This window comes from Choloepus didactylus, chromosome 1, assembly GCF_015220235.1.
Source record: "Choloepus didactylus isolate mChoDid1 chromosome 1, mChoDid1.pri, whole genome shotgun sequence".
NCBI classification, from domain to species: Eukaryota; Metazoa; Chordata; class Mammalia; order Pilosa; family Megalonychidae; genus Choloepus; species Choloepus didactylus.
In genome coordinates this window covers 162,705,636-162,720,137 of record NC_051307.1, presented here as the reverse complement: position 1 = coordinate 162,720,137, position 14,502 = coordinate 162,705,636, and the positions used below count along the sequence as shown (strand labels likewise).

At 39.7% G+C, this 14,502-nt stretch overlaps 1 protein-coding gene across 2 annotated transcripts in view; it reads left to right on the top strand.

Moving 5' to 3' along the window:
* Positions 1-14,502, top strand: part of LOC119540602 (serotransferrin-like) — a 54,372-nt gene that overhangs the window by 18,724 nt on the left and 21,146 nt on the right. Inside the window, exons 15-17 of one of the 2 annotated variants that reach the window (XM_037844655.1) lie at positions 3,136-3,320; positions 4,752-4,941; positions 6,165-6,386. In XM_037844655.1, coding sequence (XP_037700583.1) covers positions 3,136-3,320; positions 4,752-4,941; positions 6,165-6,199 — 410 coding nt within the window. In that variant the 3' untranslated portion in view covers positions 6,200-6,386. Of the gene's footprint in view, positions 1-3,135; positions 3,321-4,751; positions 4,942-6,164; positions 6,387-14,502 lie in introns of those variants that run through there. The other variant, XM_037844658.1, reaches the window with a different exon arrangement.

Genomic DNA, 14,502 nt, shown 5'->3' with positions numbered 1-14,502 from the left:
TGTTTAGATACATAAACATATTATTTCCCAGTTCTATTCCCCAAGAGGGCACAGAGACAATGGCACAACAGTAAGCATGAACACAGCTAGCACCGAGATCTTGGAACCAGGGTTCCTTGGAGAAATAGCTGATTCCAGCCTTGGAATGAGGGAGAAAGGAAAGCTCTTCCTTATAGTAGAAAGTAAACTGATAAATGTAGAAGGACTGACAGTTAAAGACCATCATTTGGAAGCCTGCATTGTAATAATTGATCACGCAGGATTCATCAATGCATGCTAAAAGTAGTGAGTGAAAGTTGAACAGCCATGACATCAAAATATAAATAAACGATTTTGGTAATAATGAGCCTCTACATCAACCATTCAGAATCACTACTGCTTGTAAAACCCACTGTTATCCAGACAGTTTATTAACCCCTTGCTGTCTCCCACGTGCCTTGGCAACCTTACATCTTTTCTGGGAAAATCCTCTAGAATTAATAGCTCAGCACCATCTCCTGCCAGAAGTCTTCTCAGATGTTGCACAAGTATTCTCTGTACATATTGCTATTATTGTTGTATTCACCATATTCTATGATAATTGGTGGCCACAGAAACCTTTGAACACTTTTTCCTCCCTCTTATATTCACAGAACCTATATTCCTAATACAGGATTTGGCACATAGGAGTGGAAAATAAATATTCATTTGAGGAAAGGAAGATTGGGTTGCTTAATTTTTCTTTACTCTTCCTGTTATTTTTGCTTTACTTTCAAGGGCTATCCTTCTTCCCATTACGTGAGTGTTCTTCCCTAAGCCTGGCTCTTTGTCACCACTGGGTTTCCTTTTATACCTTTTGAGTAGGGCTCCCTTCCTTTGTCCTCACCCCGCAGTCTTTGCAATCACTCCAAAACCTTTGCTCCTAAATGGAATTTGTAGGGGAGCCCCAACCTCCTGTCTAAATTCCATTCCAATATCTCCATTTGGCATGTGGTCATTTTTATGTACAAAGTACATTGGCATCACAAACTCAACTTGCATAAATCTAATTTTCTCAACTTTCTCTCAAAATCCACTTCTCTCTTCATAGTCTCTATCCTTTTTGAAGATCATATTATACTCCTTGCTAGTCAGGTCCAGATTAGTCTGGTACTATTTTATTTCTCAAAGTATGCCTTCATAATATGCTTATGGTGAGTTATGATGTAGAAGAAGCAGGATACAAAATCATGTGGGCTGTATGAGCTCAAATTGTAATGAGTGTGCACAGTGTGTATGCTGAGAAAAGAGTGGAAGAAATGCACCAGTGTTGATAGAATATGTTTTTGGATTATAAGTATTTCCAAATTTTCATTCTTATACTGTTGATTATTGTACAGATTTGCCAGAGTAAGCATGCATTACTTGTATTAGAAGAAAAGTTTTTTTTTAATATGCAGTTCTAGATTCCCACTGCTATACTCCTAACCCAGACTGAATCACCTACCATCTCATTTTTCTCAGTTGCCTAATTCCAGGCCTTGGCTCATACATTGACACTGATTTCCATTATTATGCTTCCAAAGATCCATTTGTTCCTCTTGCCTAAGCCCCACACTCCACTGCAGGTTCTCAAGGTCTGCAGCAACTGGGTGTGTGACTCACCTTTTCCACCCACAGCCCGTGACTCTGTTCCAGTGGGGTTGCTCTCTCCTCACCCATTAGAAACACCAGGCACAAGCCTGTCCCTGAGTCTTCCAGTGCCATCTCTCCCTCCCCCAGAGAGCATCCCTTTCTCCTCCCAACCCTACAAATATGAGGACACGCATCTAAAACTGTGCCTCCTCTTTAATTCATCTGATGTCACCCTGGTTCTGAGCTCACACAGCATTTAGAGTGTATTTCACAAAGCATAAAGTGTTATCTGTGTCCTGAATATTTGCTTTTGGCTTGGTTGTTCTTTGCTTCCTCCAATAAGATTGTGCCTTGCAGAGGGCTGAGAACATAGTATTGCTCAATAAATACTTAAATTACCAACTAGAATGGAATGGGTTTGAAAAGAAAGACGATGGATCATCTGGAAGATGTTGAGCTTGAGGGACTGGTAAGAAAGGGAAGGAGAAGTGTTAGAAGATGATTGAAGATATCTCAGTTATCTAGATGCCCATTAAGGGAGGAATGGTTTAAATAAATACTATGTTACTTCGATACTATGGCCACATAGAAGGATCTCTAAGATGTATTGGTAGCTGAATAAAAAAAAATTATAGAATTTTACATTGTCAAAAACCAACACTAAGCAAAAATCATAAACATTCAGAGAGACACTTACGTAGGTAAATGCATATAACAGCACCTGGAAGCAAACACACAAAGGTGACATCATGGTTTACCATTACAGAACAGGATGGGATTTGGGGAGCATAGAAAAGGAGGTATGTTTATTTTATATATGAATGTATGTAAATTTTTATAATGAGTGTGAACTCATGTAGTATTTGTTTAATTAAATATGAAGAAAATTTTGCAGTCCTGCATGTTGAGAGGGAAGTAGAAGCTGGGAAAACATATGTGAGAATTACCTCAGGGGGAAGTAGTGAAACTCTAAGAATGGATGAGATTTTTTTTCTCAGAAAGATACTGAAAAAAAATGGAGCAGGCAGCCAAGGCAGGATACGGACCTGTACCCACATAAGCATGCACACGTTTTCTCTTAGAGCTAGTAAGCGGGTGCCAGATTTAAAACACTGGTGCAGATTCTGAAAGAGAGGTCTGAAGGAAAATGCACTTGTTTAGTAGTGTCAGATGACATAGCACAGAGATCAGTAAACCTGGCTTAGAGCATCACATCCTTCCTATGTTACAGCAACAAGTACGGGATGCTTTAGAATTCCATACAAGGGAAGATCTCATTGAACAAGGTCCACAAAATGCAATGCATTCTCACCCAGATGGGTGAAGGGTGGAAGGGAGTGGTCACTAGTCACCCTGGTAAATGTGAGTTGAATGTCATCAATCACATGGTTGCCCTTTCCCCTCAACATCACCAGTGTGTGCACTTCTGCCAGCTGGTGGGTCCAGGGCCTCCATCGCCAGTGAGTTGGTCACATCCCTCCAAAAAGGGAGCCTTGACCAAAGCTTGGCAGCTGTGGCTGATCCACCTTCTCTCTCTCCCAGGACACAACCCTGATGATTGGGCTAAGGATTTGAAGTCAGAAGACTATAGGCTGCTGTGTCTCGATGGCACCCAGAAGCCTGTGTCTGAGGCTGGCAGTTGCCACCTGGCCCAAGCCCCGAATCACGCTGTGGTTTCACGGCAAGACAAAGCAACTTGTGTTCAGAATGTGTTACGGAAGCAACAGGTATGGACCAGCCAGGGCCTCAACCTTCTCTTTAAGATGAATGTGGAGTTCTTGGAAAAGTTAACAGCTAAGTGCCAGCTTTGACTCTTTCTGGAAACTAGAATTGGGAAGCTATGGACCTTGGGCCAGAATATCTGGGTTTAGATCTCAGCTCTGCAGCTTCCTAGCTATGCCGTCATGAGGGTATTACCTAATCTCTCTTTGCTCAATTTCCTCACATATAAAATAGGAATAATGACACTTTTATCTATCTCTTAGTTATTGTGAGCATTGAATCAGGTAATGTACCCAAAGGGAATAGGAAAGGGCCTGGTTTACAAGAAGTGCCCCAAACATATCAACTATGTTATTATGAATCTGGGTCTCCAACTCCTGACTCTGTGTATCTCCTCATCACCAGAGATAAGTCACCCATCTGATCCATGCGACCTCGGAACCAAGAATCTGCTTTCCTGCTTCTCCCTGACCTTGCACACACTCATTTTCCCTGCCTGTGTCCTTTCTGAAAATGAAGAATAACGCTGATCCCGTTTCCCAGCATTCCTCACGACACAAGTCGTGAGGAGTAGAATTTGTTTCTATTGCTGAGGCAGCACATTCTTAACCTCCAGAGAAACACAGGACCCCTACAGGCAGGGAGTGTGCTCTCTGGGGAAAGCAACCACCCAGGGCTTACAGGAAGTGAGGGGGCCGCCTGAGTATTCCAATCCTACCTGCAACTCTGTGCACAAACATCACCCTCCCCTCAGGGGGAGCCCACCGCCTGTTGATTCCACCATTATTATTTTTTTTTTTTCTGTTGTTTTTGGTTTTCTTCTTCTTCTTCTTCTTTTCAAACTGATACGGAATATCTTTAGGAGTTCTCTTAGGGCAAATGATAACAATAATTAGCATTTAACGAACAATTCTTAGGTGCCCAATGGAATGCTAAACTTTGTGCCTTCATCATTTCATTTGCAATCTTAGCAGATTGCATCTTAGCAGATTGTCCAGATATGATACAAAGATGCATTCAAATGTGAAGTTTTAACATTACCTATAGCACTCCCCTTGAAGGGCTAACACTGAATATACTTGTTGACAATAATACTTGGAGGGATATGTTACTGTCCTTTCATTTCCTATAAGCAGTCCCCTAGGAACCTGGGCAGTGAAGTGGGAAGAGAGATCAAACAAGTAAGAAGTGGGGGAGAAGAGGGGCTTCTCAGAGAAGGGTGGGACCAGGATGGACCCTACAGAGGAGTTTGGGGCCTCATGAAAGCTTGGAGCTGAGGCCCCAAAGTGGGTAAGTGCCAGGTGAAGAAGGTGGAAAGATCCCTAAAAAGCTTCCTTTTCTCCCTAAGGACTGGTTCAGAGCTCTGGCCTCCTCTGATTCATGCGCTCCCTGCAGCTCATGGCCGGTCCCTTATGCCTTTTCTGTCCCTTTGGCAGGAAGCCTTTGGAAAAACTGGATCTAACTGCCCGAGCAAGTTTTGTCTGTTCCGGTCAGAAACCAAGGACCTGCTGTTCAGGGATGATACACAATGTTTGGCCGTGATTCCACCCGAAACAACGTATGAAAAATACTTAGGAGAGGAGTATGTCGCAGCTGTTGCTAACCTGAGACAATGCTCAACCTCACGTAAGTTGGGGGAACAGCACAAGGGATGGTGGGTGCAAAGTTGGAGTAGGCTGCGGCCCCAAGGTCACGTGGACAAGATGAACAATAAGAGAACGACATAATCCCAGTTTGTCATGAAAGGCTGGCCCATATGGGCAGTTAGTGAGGGTGGTACAGACTCAAGGTACTACAATACTGAACTTATTGGATAAGATGCAGAATTTCACCTAATTACTAAGAAAAGGAAGAGATATGTACACATACATGATCATTTCTTCATAGTGAATTCCTTTTTACCTAGAGCTTTGTTGTCCAACACGATAGCCACAAGTGACATGTGGTTATTTAAATTTAAATTAATTACAGTTCAGTTCCTCAGTTGCACTGGCCACATTTCAAGTACTCAATAACCACATATGGTTCTGTATTGGTCAGCAAAGAGAACATTTCCATCATAGTAGAGAGTTCTTTCAGACAGCGCTGCTCTAGAGAACTTGAGCAATGGCAAGTTCTGATAAAGTTGCCATACATACCACTCATTCATCTACAACACAAATTTTCTAAGAATTAAAATAACATAAAGCACACCTTTGTAGCAGAACTATATTGGACATAATTTAATCACTCAAAATCATTTTGAAGATGTGGGAGAATAAGGTATGGTTGTAGGGCAGTTAGTATTTCTTCAACTTTAGCATGCTTATAAGTAACCCCTAGTGCTTATTAAAAATTAAGGCCCAGGCCCTGGAGACAGATTCATTAAGTCTGTGCTAAGACCAGGGTATCTACGTTTTAACAGCTACCCCACATAATTCTGATGTAAGGAACGTGGCAGGGAGCCCCCAAGTTATCTTTACCTGGCCTATATTCTCCACAAGTAGAGAAAGTCTGGCTGCATGTTCTCTGCTCCATCCCCACCCCTAGAACAGAAATCTGCACATTCTAGGTGTTTAGTGCATCTTATTGTGTTAGTTCCTCACTTGCCTAAAAGGTCGGAGGGGATAGTCCTCCTGATCTACTTTCAGCCACATGAATTCTGCCAATGAGAAACAAGGTGGGGTAGGCACAGGAGCTGTGCAGGCAAATGGGGAAGGGAACTGGGAGACCAGCACAGCAAGCCAATCAGAAAAAAAGCAGGAAAACATGTCTGCCTGCTTTTTTATCATGCTTAATGGTTCATCCACTGAACAGGGACTAACTAGAGGCAGAGTTTGAATGTCTAACCTGTCTGCTCTGTCCTGCAGGACTCCTGGAAGCCTGCACTTTCCACAGAGACTGAACTCCAGGAGGTAGAGCCCCCACCCAGATGGTGACAGGCGTCCCACTGGCCCCTGGGCTCCCCCTGTTGTGCTGTGCCTCTCTCACTCATCGCTCGTCAGGGTGATGTGCGTGCTAACCACACCTGCCTTCACTGTTCTGTGTTGCCACCTGTGCAGGACATCAAATAAATATTATTATTGATTTTATCTTTTTAAAATTTCATTCTTTCCTAAATGTTTCCTGTGGAAGGATTTATTTTATACCATCTGTCTACATACCTCCTTCAGAGCTCATCGGATGTTTCCCTGCAGGTTTGGTGTAGTGCCTCAGCCACAGTCCCTGCTGCAGTCCAAGTAGGAATCTTTTTTTAAAGGGTCTGTGTGGGTCATTGTAATAGAGTAAGTACATATAATTGTGGGTGTATGTGTGTTTGTGTTTGTATGGTGTGTTTATTGCTAGAGAAGGATCGGGAGTAACATGGATCAAGGGCTCAACTGAATACAGAAAAAGAGTTTAGAACATTTATACTTTAAAAAACTTTTTTATTTTATTAACACATATACAACCTACAATTTTCTCTTTTAACCACAATCAGATATATAATTCACTGGTGTTAATTACATTCACAATGTTGTGCCACCATCACCAATATTTATTACCAAAACTTTTCCATCATCCCCAACAGAAAGTCTATACCAATTAAACATTAACTCCCCATTCCCTACTACCTTCCCATTTTTCTATTTTTAATGAAATATATCAAGCATAGCAGAGGTATCTATTCTAAACAGTTGGGAAAAGTGTGAATTACCAAAATCATCTTCTTGCAAAAACTCATCCCTTAACCCCAACTGCCGCAGTGGTCACTGCCCCATCTATCTCCTACCCTCCTCAGCCAAGGTTCCTGAAAGGAGGTGCAGGCTCCCTGTCTCCATGCCTTTCTTACCGTGAATGACTTAACATACAAAATCAGTCCTCTGCTCCATCATTCCCCTGGAACTGCCCTGGCAACAATCACCACTCACCTGAGCTGAGTAAAAAGCCTTTTACTTTTGTTGTAAAAGTACAATAAAATATACTTTTACATTTTATTGAAAAGTAAATAAAGAGTTGGAGAAATAAATGAAATTGAGAACAGGAAATCAAGAGAGAGAATCAACAAAACCAGAAGCTGGTTCTTTGAGAAAATCAATAAAATTGATGGACCCTTAGCTAGGCTAACAATAAAAAAAGAGAGAGAGAGCACAGATGCAATAAATATAATCAGAAATGGGAAAGGGGACATAACTACTGACTCCGCAGAAATAAAGGAGATAATGAGAAGATACTATGAGCAACTATATGCTAATAAACTAGACAACTTAGAGGAAATGGACAACTTCTTAGGAAAGCATGAACAACCAACATTGCCTCAAGACTAAACAGATAACCTCAATAAACCAATCACAAGAAAAGAGATTGAGTCAGTCATTGAAAAGCTCCCCAAAAAGAAAAGCCCAGGACCAGACGGCTTCACATGTGAATTCAAAAAAGAATTAGTACGAATCCAGCTCAAACTCTTCAAACAAATTGAAGAGGAGGGAAAGCTACCTAACTCATTCTATGAGGCCAACATCACCCTAATACCAAGGTCAGACAAAGATACTACAAAAACAGAAAATTATAGACCAATCTGTTTAGTGAATATAGATGCAAAAATCCTCAACAAAATACTTGCAAACTGAATCCAGCAGCACATTAAAAGAATTATACACCATGACCAAGTAGGATTTATTTCAGGTATGTGAGGCTGGTTCAACACAAGAAAATCAACTAATGCAATACACCATGTTCTAGTTTGCTAATGCTGCCAGAATGCAAAACACCAGAAATGGACTGGCTTTTATAAAGGGGGTTTATTTAGTTACACAGTTACAGTCTTAAGGCCATAAAGTTCCAAGGTAACACATCAGTAATCAGGTACCTTCACTGGAGGATGGTCAATGGTGTCTGGAAAACCTCTCTTAGCTGGGAAGGCATGTGGCTGGCATCTGCTCCAAAGTTCTGGTTTCAAAATGGCTTTCTCCCAGGACATTCCTCTCTAGGCTGCAGTTCCTCAAAAATGTCACTCTTAGTTGCACTTGGGATATATGTCCTCTCTCAGCTTCTCTGGAGCAAGAGTCTGCTTTCAACGGCCATCTTCAAACTGTCTCATCTGCAGCTCCTGTGCTTTCTTCAAAGTGTCCCTCTTGGCTGTAGCTCCTCTTCAAAATGTCACTCACAGCTGCACTGAGTTCCTACTGTTATGTCAGCTCATTTATATGGCTCCACTGATCAACTTAGACACACCCTGAATGGGCAGAGCAACACCTCCATGGAAATTATCCAATCAGAGTCATCACCCACAGCTGGGTGGGGTGCATTCCAAAGAAACACTCAAAGAATTACAATCTAATCAACACTGATAACGTCTGCCCACACAAGATTACATCAAACATAATGGCGTTTGGGTGTACATAATACATTCAAACTGGCACACACCACATCAATAAATCAAAGCAGAAGAACCACATGAACCTTGAACAGAAAAGGCATTTGACAAAATTCAACATCCTTTCCTGATGAAAACATTCAAAAAGATAGGACTAGAAGGGAATTTTCTCAATATGATAAAGGTAAAAAAGGAAAACCCATAGCTAACATCATACTCAATGGGGAAAGACTGAAAGCTTTCTCTCTAAGACGAGGAATGAGACAGGGATGCCCACTTTCACCACTGTTATTCAATATTGTGCTGAAAGTTCTAGCTAAAGCAATTAGGCAAGAAAAAGAAAAGCCACCCAAATTTGGAGAAGTAAAACTTTTACTGTCTGCAGCTGACATTTCTATATGTAGAAAATCCAGAAAAATCTATGTCAAAACTATTAGTGCTAATAAATACAGTGAAGTGGCAGGCTCCAACATGCGAAAATCAGTAGTGTTCCTTTACAAAAGCAATAAGCAACAGGAGGAGGAAATCAAGAAAAGATTCCGTTTACAATAGCAACTAAAAGAATCAAGTATTTAGGAATAAACTAAACCAAGGCCACAAAAGATCTATACAAAGAAAACTACAAGAAACTGCTAAAAGAAATCAAACAGGACCTTAAAAAGTGGAAGAATATACCATGTTCATGGATTGGAAGACTAAATATAGTTAAGAGTCAATTCTACCTAAACCGATTTATAGATTCAATGCAATACCAATTAAAATTCCAACAACATACTTTGCAGAAATAGAAAAGCCAACAACCAAATTTATTTGGAAGGGAGGGTGCCCTGGATAGCCAAAAATATCTTGAGAAAGAGAAACGAAGTTGAAGGTCTCACACTACCTGGCTTTAAAGCATACTACCAATCTACAGTGGCCAAAACAGCATGGTACTGGCATAAGGATAGATATATTGACTAATGGAAGCAAACTGAGTGTTCAGAAATAGACCTTCTCATCTACAGACAATTGATCTTTGATAAGGCAGTCAAGCCAATATGACTGGGACACCTTATAGAAAAATTAACTGAAACCTTATATGAAAATTAACTCAAAATGGATCAAAGACCTAAACATTAGCAATAAGACCATAAGACTTTTAGAAGAAAATGTAGGGAAATATCTTAAAGACCTTGTGATAGGAGGTGGTTTCCTAGACTTTACACTAAAGCGTGAGCAATGAAAGAAGAAATAGCTAAATGAGATCTCCTCAAAATTAAACACTTTTGTACATCAAAGGACTTTGTCAGAAAAGTAAAAAGGCAGCCTACACAATGGGAGACAATATTTGGAAACCACATATCAGATAAAGGTTTAATATTCTGAATATATAAAGAGATCCTACAACTCAACAACAGAAAGACAATCCAATTAAAAAATGGGCAAAAGACATGGACAGACATTTTTCTGAAGAGGAAAAACAAATAGCTCAAAAACATATGAAAAGATGCTCAACTTCACCGGCTATTAGGGAAATGCAAATTAAACCACAATGAGATGTCATCTCACACCTACCAGAATGGCCATTATCAAAAAAAAAAAAAAAAAAGAAAGAAGAAAAAGAAAATTACAAGCACTGGAGAGGCTGTGGAGAAAGAGGCACACTTATTCACAGTTGGTGCGAATGTAGAATGGTGCAGCCACTCTGGAAGGCAGTGTGGCGGTTCCTCAGGAAGCTAAATATAGAAATGTCATATGACCCAACAATTCCATTACTAGCATTACTAGGTATATACCGAGGGAACTGAAAGCTAAGACATGAATGGACATTTGTAAACCACTGTTTATAGTGGCATTATTCATGATTGCCAAGAGATGGAAACAGCCCAAATGTCCATCAACAGATGCATGGATAAACAAACTGGTACATACACATGATGGAATATTATGCAGCTGTAAGACAGAACAAAGTCACAGAACATTTAATAACGTGCATGAACATTAAGGATGTTATGTTGAGTGAAGTCAGCCAGAAACACAAGGACAAATACTGCATGGTCTCATTAATATGAACTAACATTAATGAGCAAACTTTGAGAGTTAAAGCTGAGAACGCAGGTTATCAGGAGAGAGAAAGAGGGCAGAGACTGGGGATTTGACGCTGAAGGAGTATAGAATGTTCAACAGGATTGATTGTACAGATCCAGAAATGCATAGCACAATACTGTGTGATGGTAGCACAATATTGTAAGTACACTGAACAAAAAATGTCTGCAAGTACAGTTGAAAGAGGAAGGCTAGGGGCATGTATGACACCAGAAGAAAAGATAGACAATGTGCCAGTTTGGATATATTATGTCCCCCAAAATGCCATGTTCTTTGATGCAATCTTGTGGGGGCAGACATACTACTCTTGATTGGGTTGGAATCCTTTGATTTTTTCCGTGGAGACATGACTCAATCAACTGTGGGTGAAACATTTGATTGAATTATTAGATATGGACTGCACCCATTCAGGGTGAGTCTTGATTTAATCACAGGAGTCCTATAAAAGAGCTCACAAACTGAAGGACCTCAGAGCAGCTGATAGAGACATTTTGGAAATGGCCATTGAAAGTAGACTTTTGCTAATGCTTTGGAGATGCTAGCCCAGAGTTTGCTCCAGAGAAGGTAAGAGAGAACAAAACGCTCCAAGAGCAACATTTTGAAGAATGAGCAGGAGCTGAAAGACGAGCTGGAACACAACCCAGGATCAGCAGACACCAGCTGCATGCCTTCCCAGCTAACAGAGGTTTTCCAGGCACAAGTTGTCTTCCTTTGGTGAAGATATACTAATGTTGATGCCTTAATTTGGACATTTTCCATGGCCTTCAGACTGCAAATTTGTAACAAAATAAACCACCTTTATAAAAGCCAATCCATTTCTGGTATTTTGCATAATGGCAGCATTAGCAAACCAGAACAGATGATAAAGATTCAGACTGTAGAACTTAGTGAAACCTAGAGTGGTCAATGATGGTGACTAAATGTACAAATATAAAAATGTTTTTACATATGGGTGAAAAAAATGAATGTCAACCCTGCAAGGTGTTGAAAAAGGGATGGTATTGGGGAAAAAAATCAATGCAAACTGGAGTCTATCGCTAACAGTAACATTGTAATATGCTTCCATTAAATGTAACAAAGACAATATACCAATACACATAATTAGTCAATGATAGATGGATATAAGGGAGGGATATAAGGGATTCCTGGCGGTGGTGTTGTTGTCTGACCTTATTATTGTATTGTATTGTTTTTTCATTTTTTCTTTTATCTTTTTTTATTATTTTTTTAATTTTTAATTTTTTATATTATATCTATATATATATTTTGGAGTAATGAATATGTTCAAGTGCTGATTGTGGTGATGAATGTACAACCATATGATGATACGGTGAACTGATTGCACAATGTGGATGATTATATGGTATGTGAATATATTTCTATAAAATTGCAGGGAAGAAAATAAACAGAGGGATACAAGTGCTGGAGAAAACATGGAGAGAGAGATGTATCTATTCACTATTGGTGGGGAAGTAGAATGGTGTAGCCTATCTGGAGAACAGTGTGGTGGTTCCACAAGAAGCTAAGTCTGTGGGTGCCATTAAGTCCTGCATCCTCATTATGGGGTACAGATTTGGAAGATCTGAGAGTTGGGACATGAATGGACATTTGCACACATGTGTTTATGGCGGCAGTATTCACAATTCGCAAAGGACAGAAGTGGCCTAAAGGTACATTGACTGGTGAACAGAATTGTGAATTGTAGTGTATGCATACAAGAGAATATTGAGCAGCTGCAAGAAGGAATGAAGCTGTGAGACATGCAATTAGGTGAGTGGACCTTGAGGACAGCATTTTGACTGAAGTACGCCAGAAAGGAAAAGACAAACATTATAATGCCTCACTAATATAGACCAACTATAATGTGTAAACACTGAGAATTGAATCTTAGAGCACAGGTTATCAGGGTAAGGCTTATTGTAAAGGACCCTAGATTGTAAGCTCTTATGGCAGTCACATATATTCCTGGGTTGTAATGGTTATCTCTAAATTCTGAGTTGCTGAGCTCTCTGTGTATAACCTGGTTGGTCTCTGGAACTTTGGGTATCTGTGTGAAACTCAGAGCTAGAGTTCAGCAGCTATGAATGTCAGTAGTACCTCATACAGCAACTGTTTAAAAAGATGAAAAAGAGTTCAGACTTTAATTAGAGATATGAATAAAGCGGATTTGGTTAGGACTAAGGCAAACCAGGCCAAAGGGTAAAGTATGATACTGACTGTGTTATAAAGCTTCAACTTCTGTGTGAGACCAAGGGAAGAGATGTTTATTTGGTGCAGGATCTATATTTTCTGTAGCATACTAAATAATTTATCTTATACAGTCAGTTTATTCAAACACCATAATTACACGGAACTTTGAATAGGAAGTGAGATCTAGATAAGTTTGTACAGGTTAGTGTTAAATCCTGACACATCCCAAAGTAATCTGGGTGGAGAATAAAAATGTATTTGCAGGGCCCCCCTGAGGAACTGGGGAAAAATGCGGAAATATTAAACTTCCCCACCTGGGTTATTGCTGATGTTCTTGCAAACATTAAGGACTACCAACTGGATAGGCCAAGCCCTCAATCTTGGGGCTTGCCCTTATGAACCTTGCTAGTGCAAAGGAGAGGCTAAGCCTACTTATAATTGTGCCCTAAGAGTCTCCCCCACAGGACATCTTTTGTTGCTCAGATGTGGCCTTTCTCTTTCTCTAAATCCACTTGACAGGTAAACCCACTCACTACATGGGACATGACTCCCATGAGTATAAATCTCCCTGGCAAAGCAGGACATGACTCCTGGGGATGAGCCTGGACCTGGCATTGTGCGACTGAGAAAATCTTCACAACTGGGAAACAAAATGAAACAAAATAACATTTCAGTGGCTGAGAGACTTCAAATGGGGTCAAGAAGTCATTCTGGAGGATATTCTTATGCACGATATAGATATCCCTTTTTAGTCATTAGTGTATTGGAATAGCTAGAAGGTAATACCTGAAGCTTTTGAACTGCAACCCAGTAGCCTTGATTCTTGAAGATGATTGTATAACTATGCAACATACATGGTGTGATTTTGCAATTGTGAAAACCTTGCAGCTCACACTCCCTTTATCCAATGTATGGATGGACAGATGAGTAGAAAAATGAAGACAAAAATTAAATGAAAAATAGGATGGGATGGGGGATTGAATGTTTTCGGTGTTCTTTTATACCTTTATTTTTATTCATCTTTTTTTGGAGCAATGAAAATGTTTAGAAATTGATTGTGATGAAGAATGCACAACTATATGATGGTACTGTGAAAAACTGATTGCACACTATGGATGATTGTATGATATGTGATTATATCTCAATAAAACTGAATTTTTAAAAAGCCAATATTATGTCTAATGATAAAAAAGAGAAGCATTCCCAGTAAAGTAAGGAAAATGACAAGAATATTGACTAATATGAGTCTTATTATGCTAGAGGTCTTTACATGAGAAAAGAAAGAAAATATACTATTTAAAGGAACTGAAAAATTACTATCAATTGTGATAAGACTGTAAACTGAGAAAACACATAGAATCAGATAAAAAATATTAAAAGTGGTAAAATAAAATTCAGTAAAGTGGAAGGATAAAAATAAAAATATAAAAAATAATTTTCCTTTATACAAATAACTTTCAATAACAGAGGCAAACTGGAAAATACAAGTATGTGACAATTAAACAATACACTATTAAACAACCAATAGGTTGAAGATGAAATTACATTGGAAATTTTAAAAGATAATGAGGAAAAGG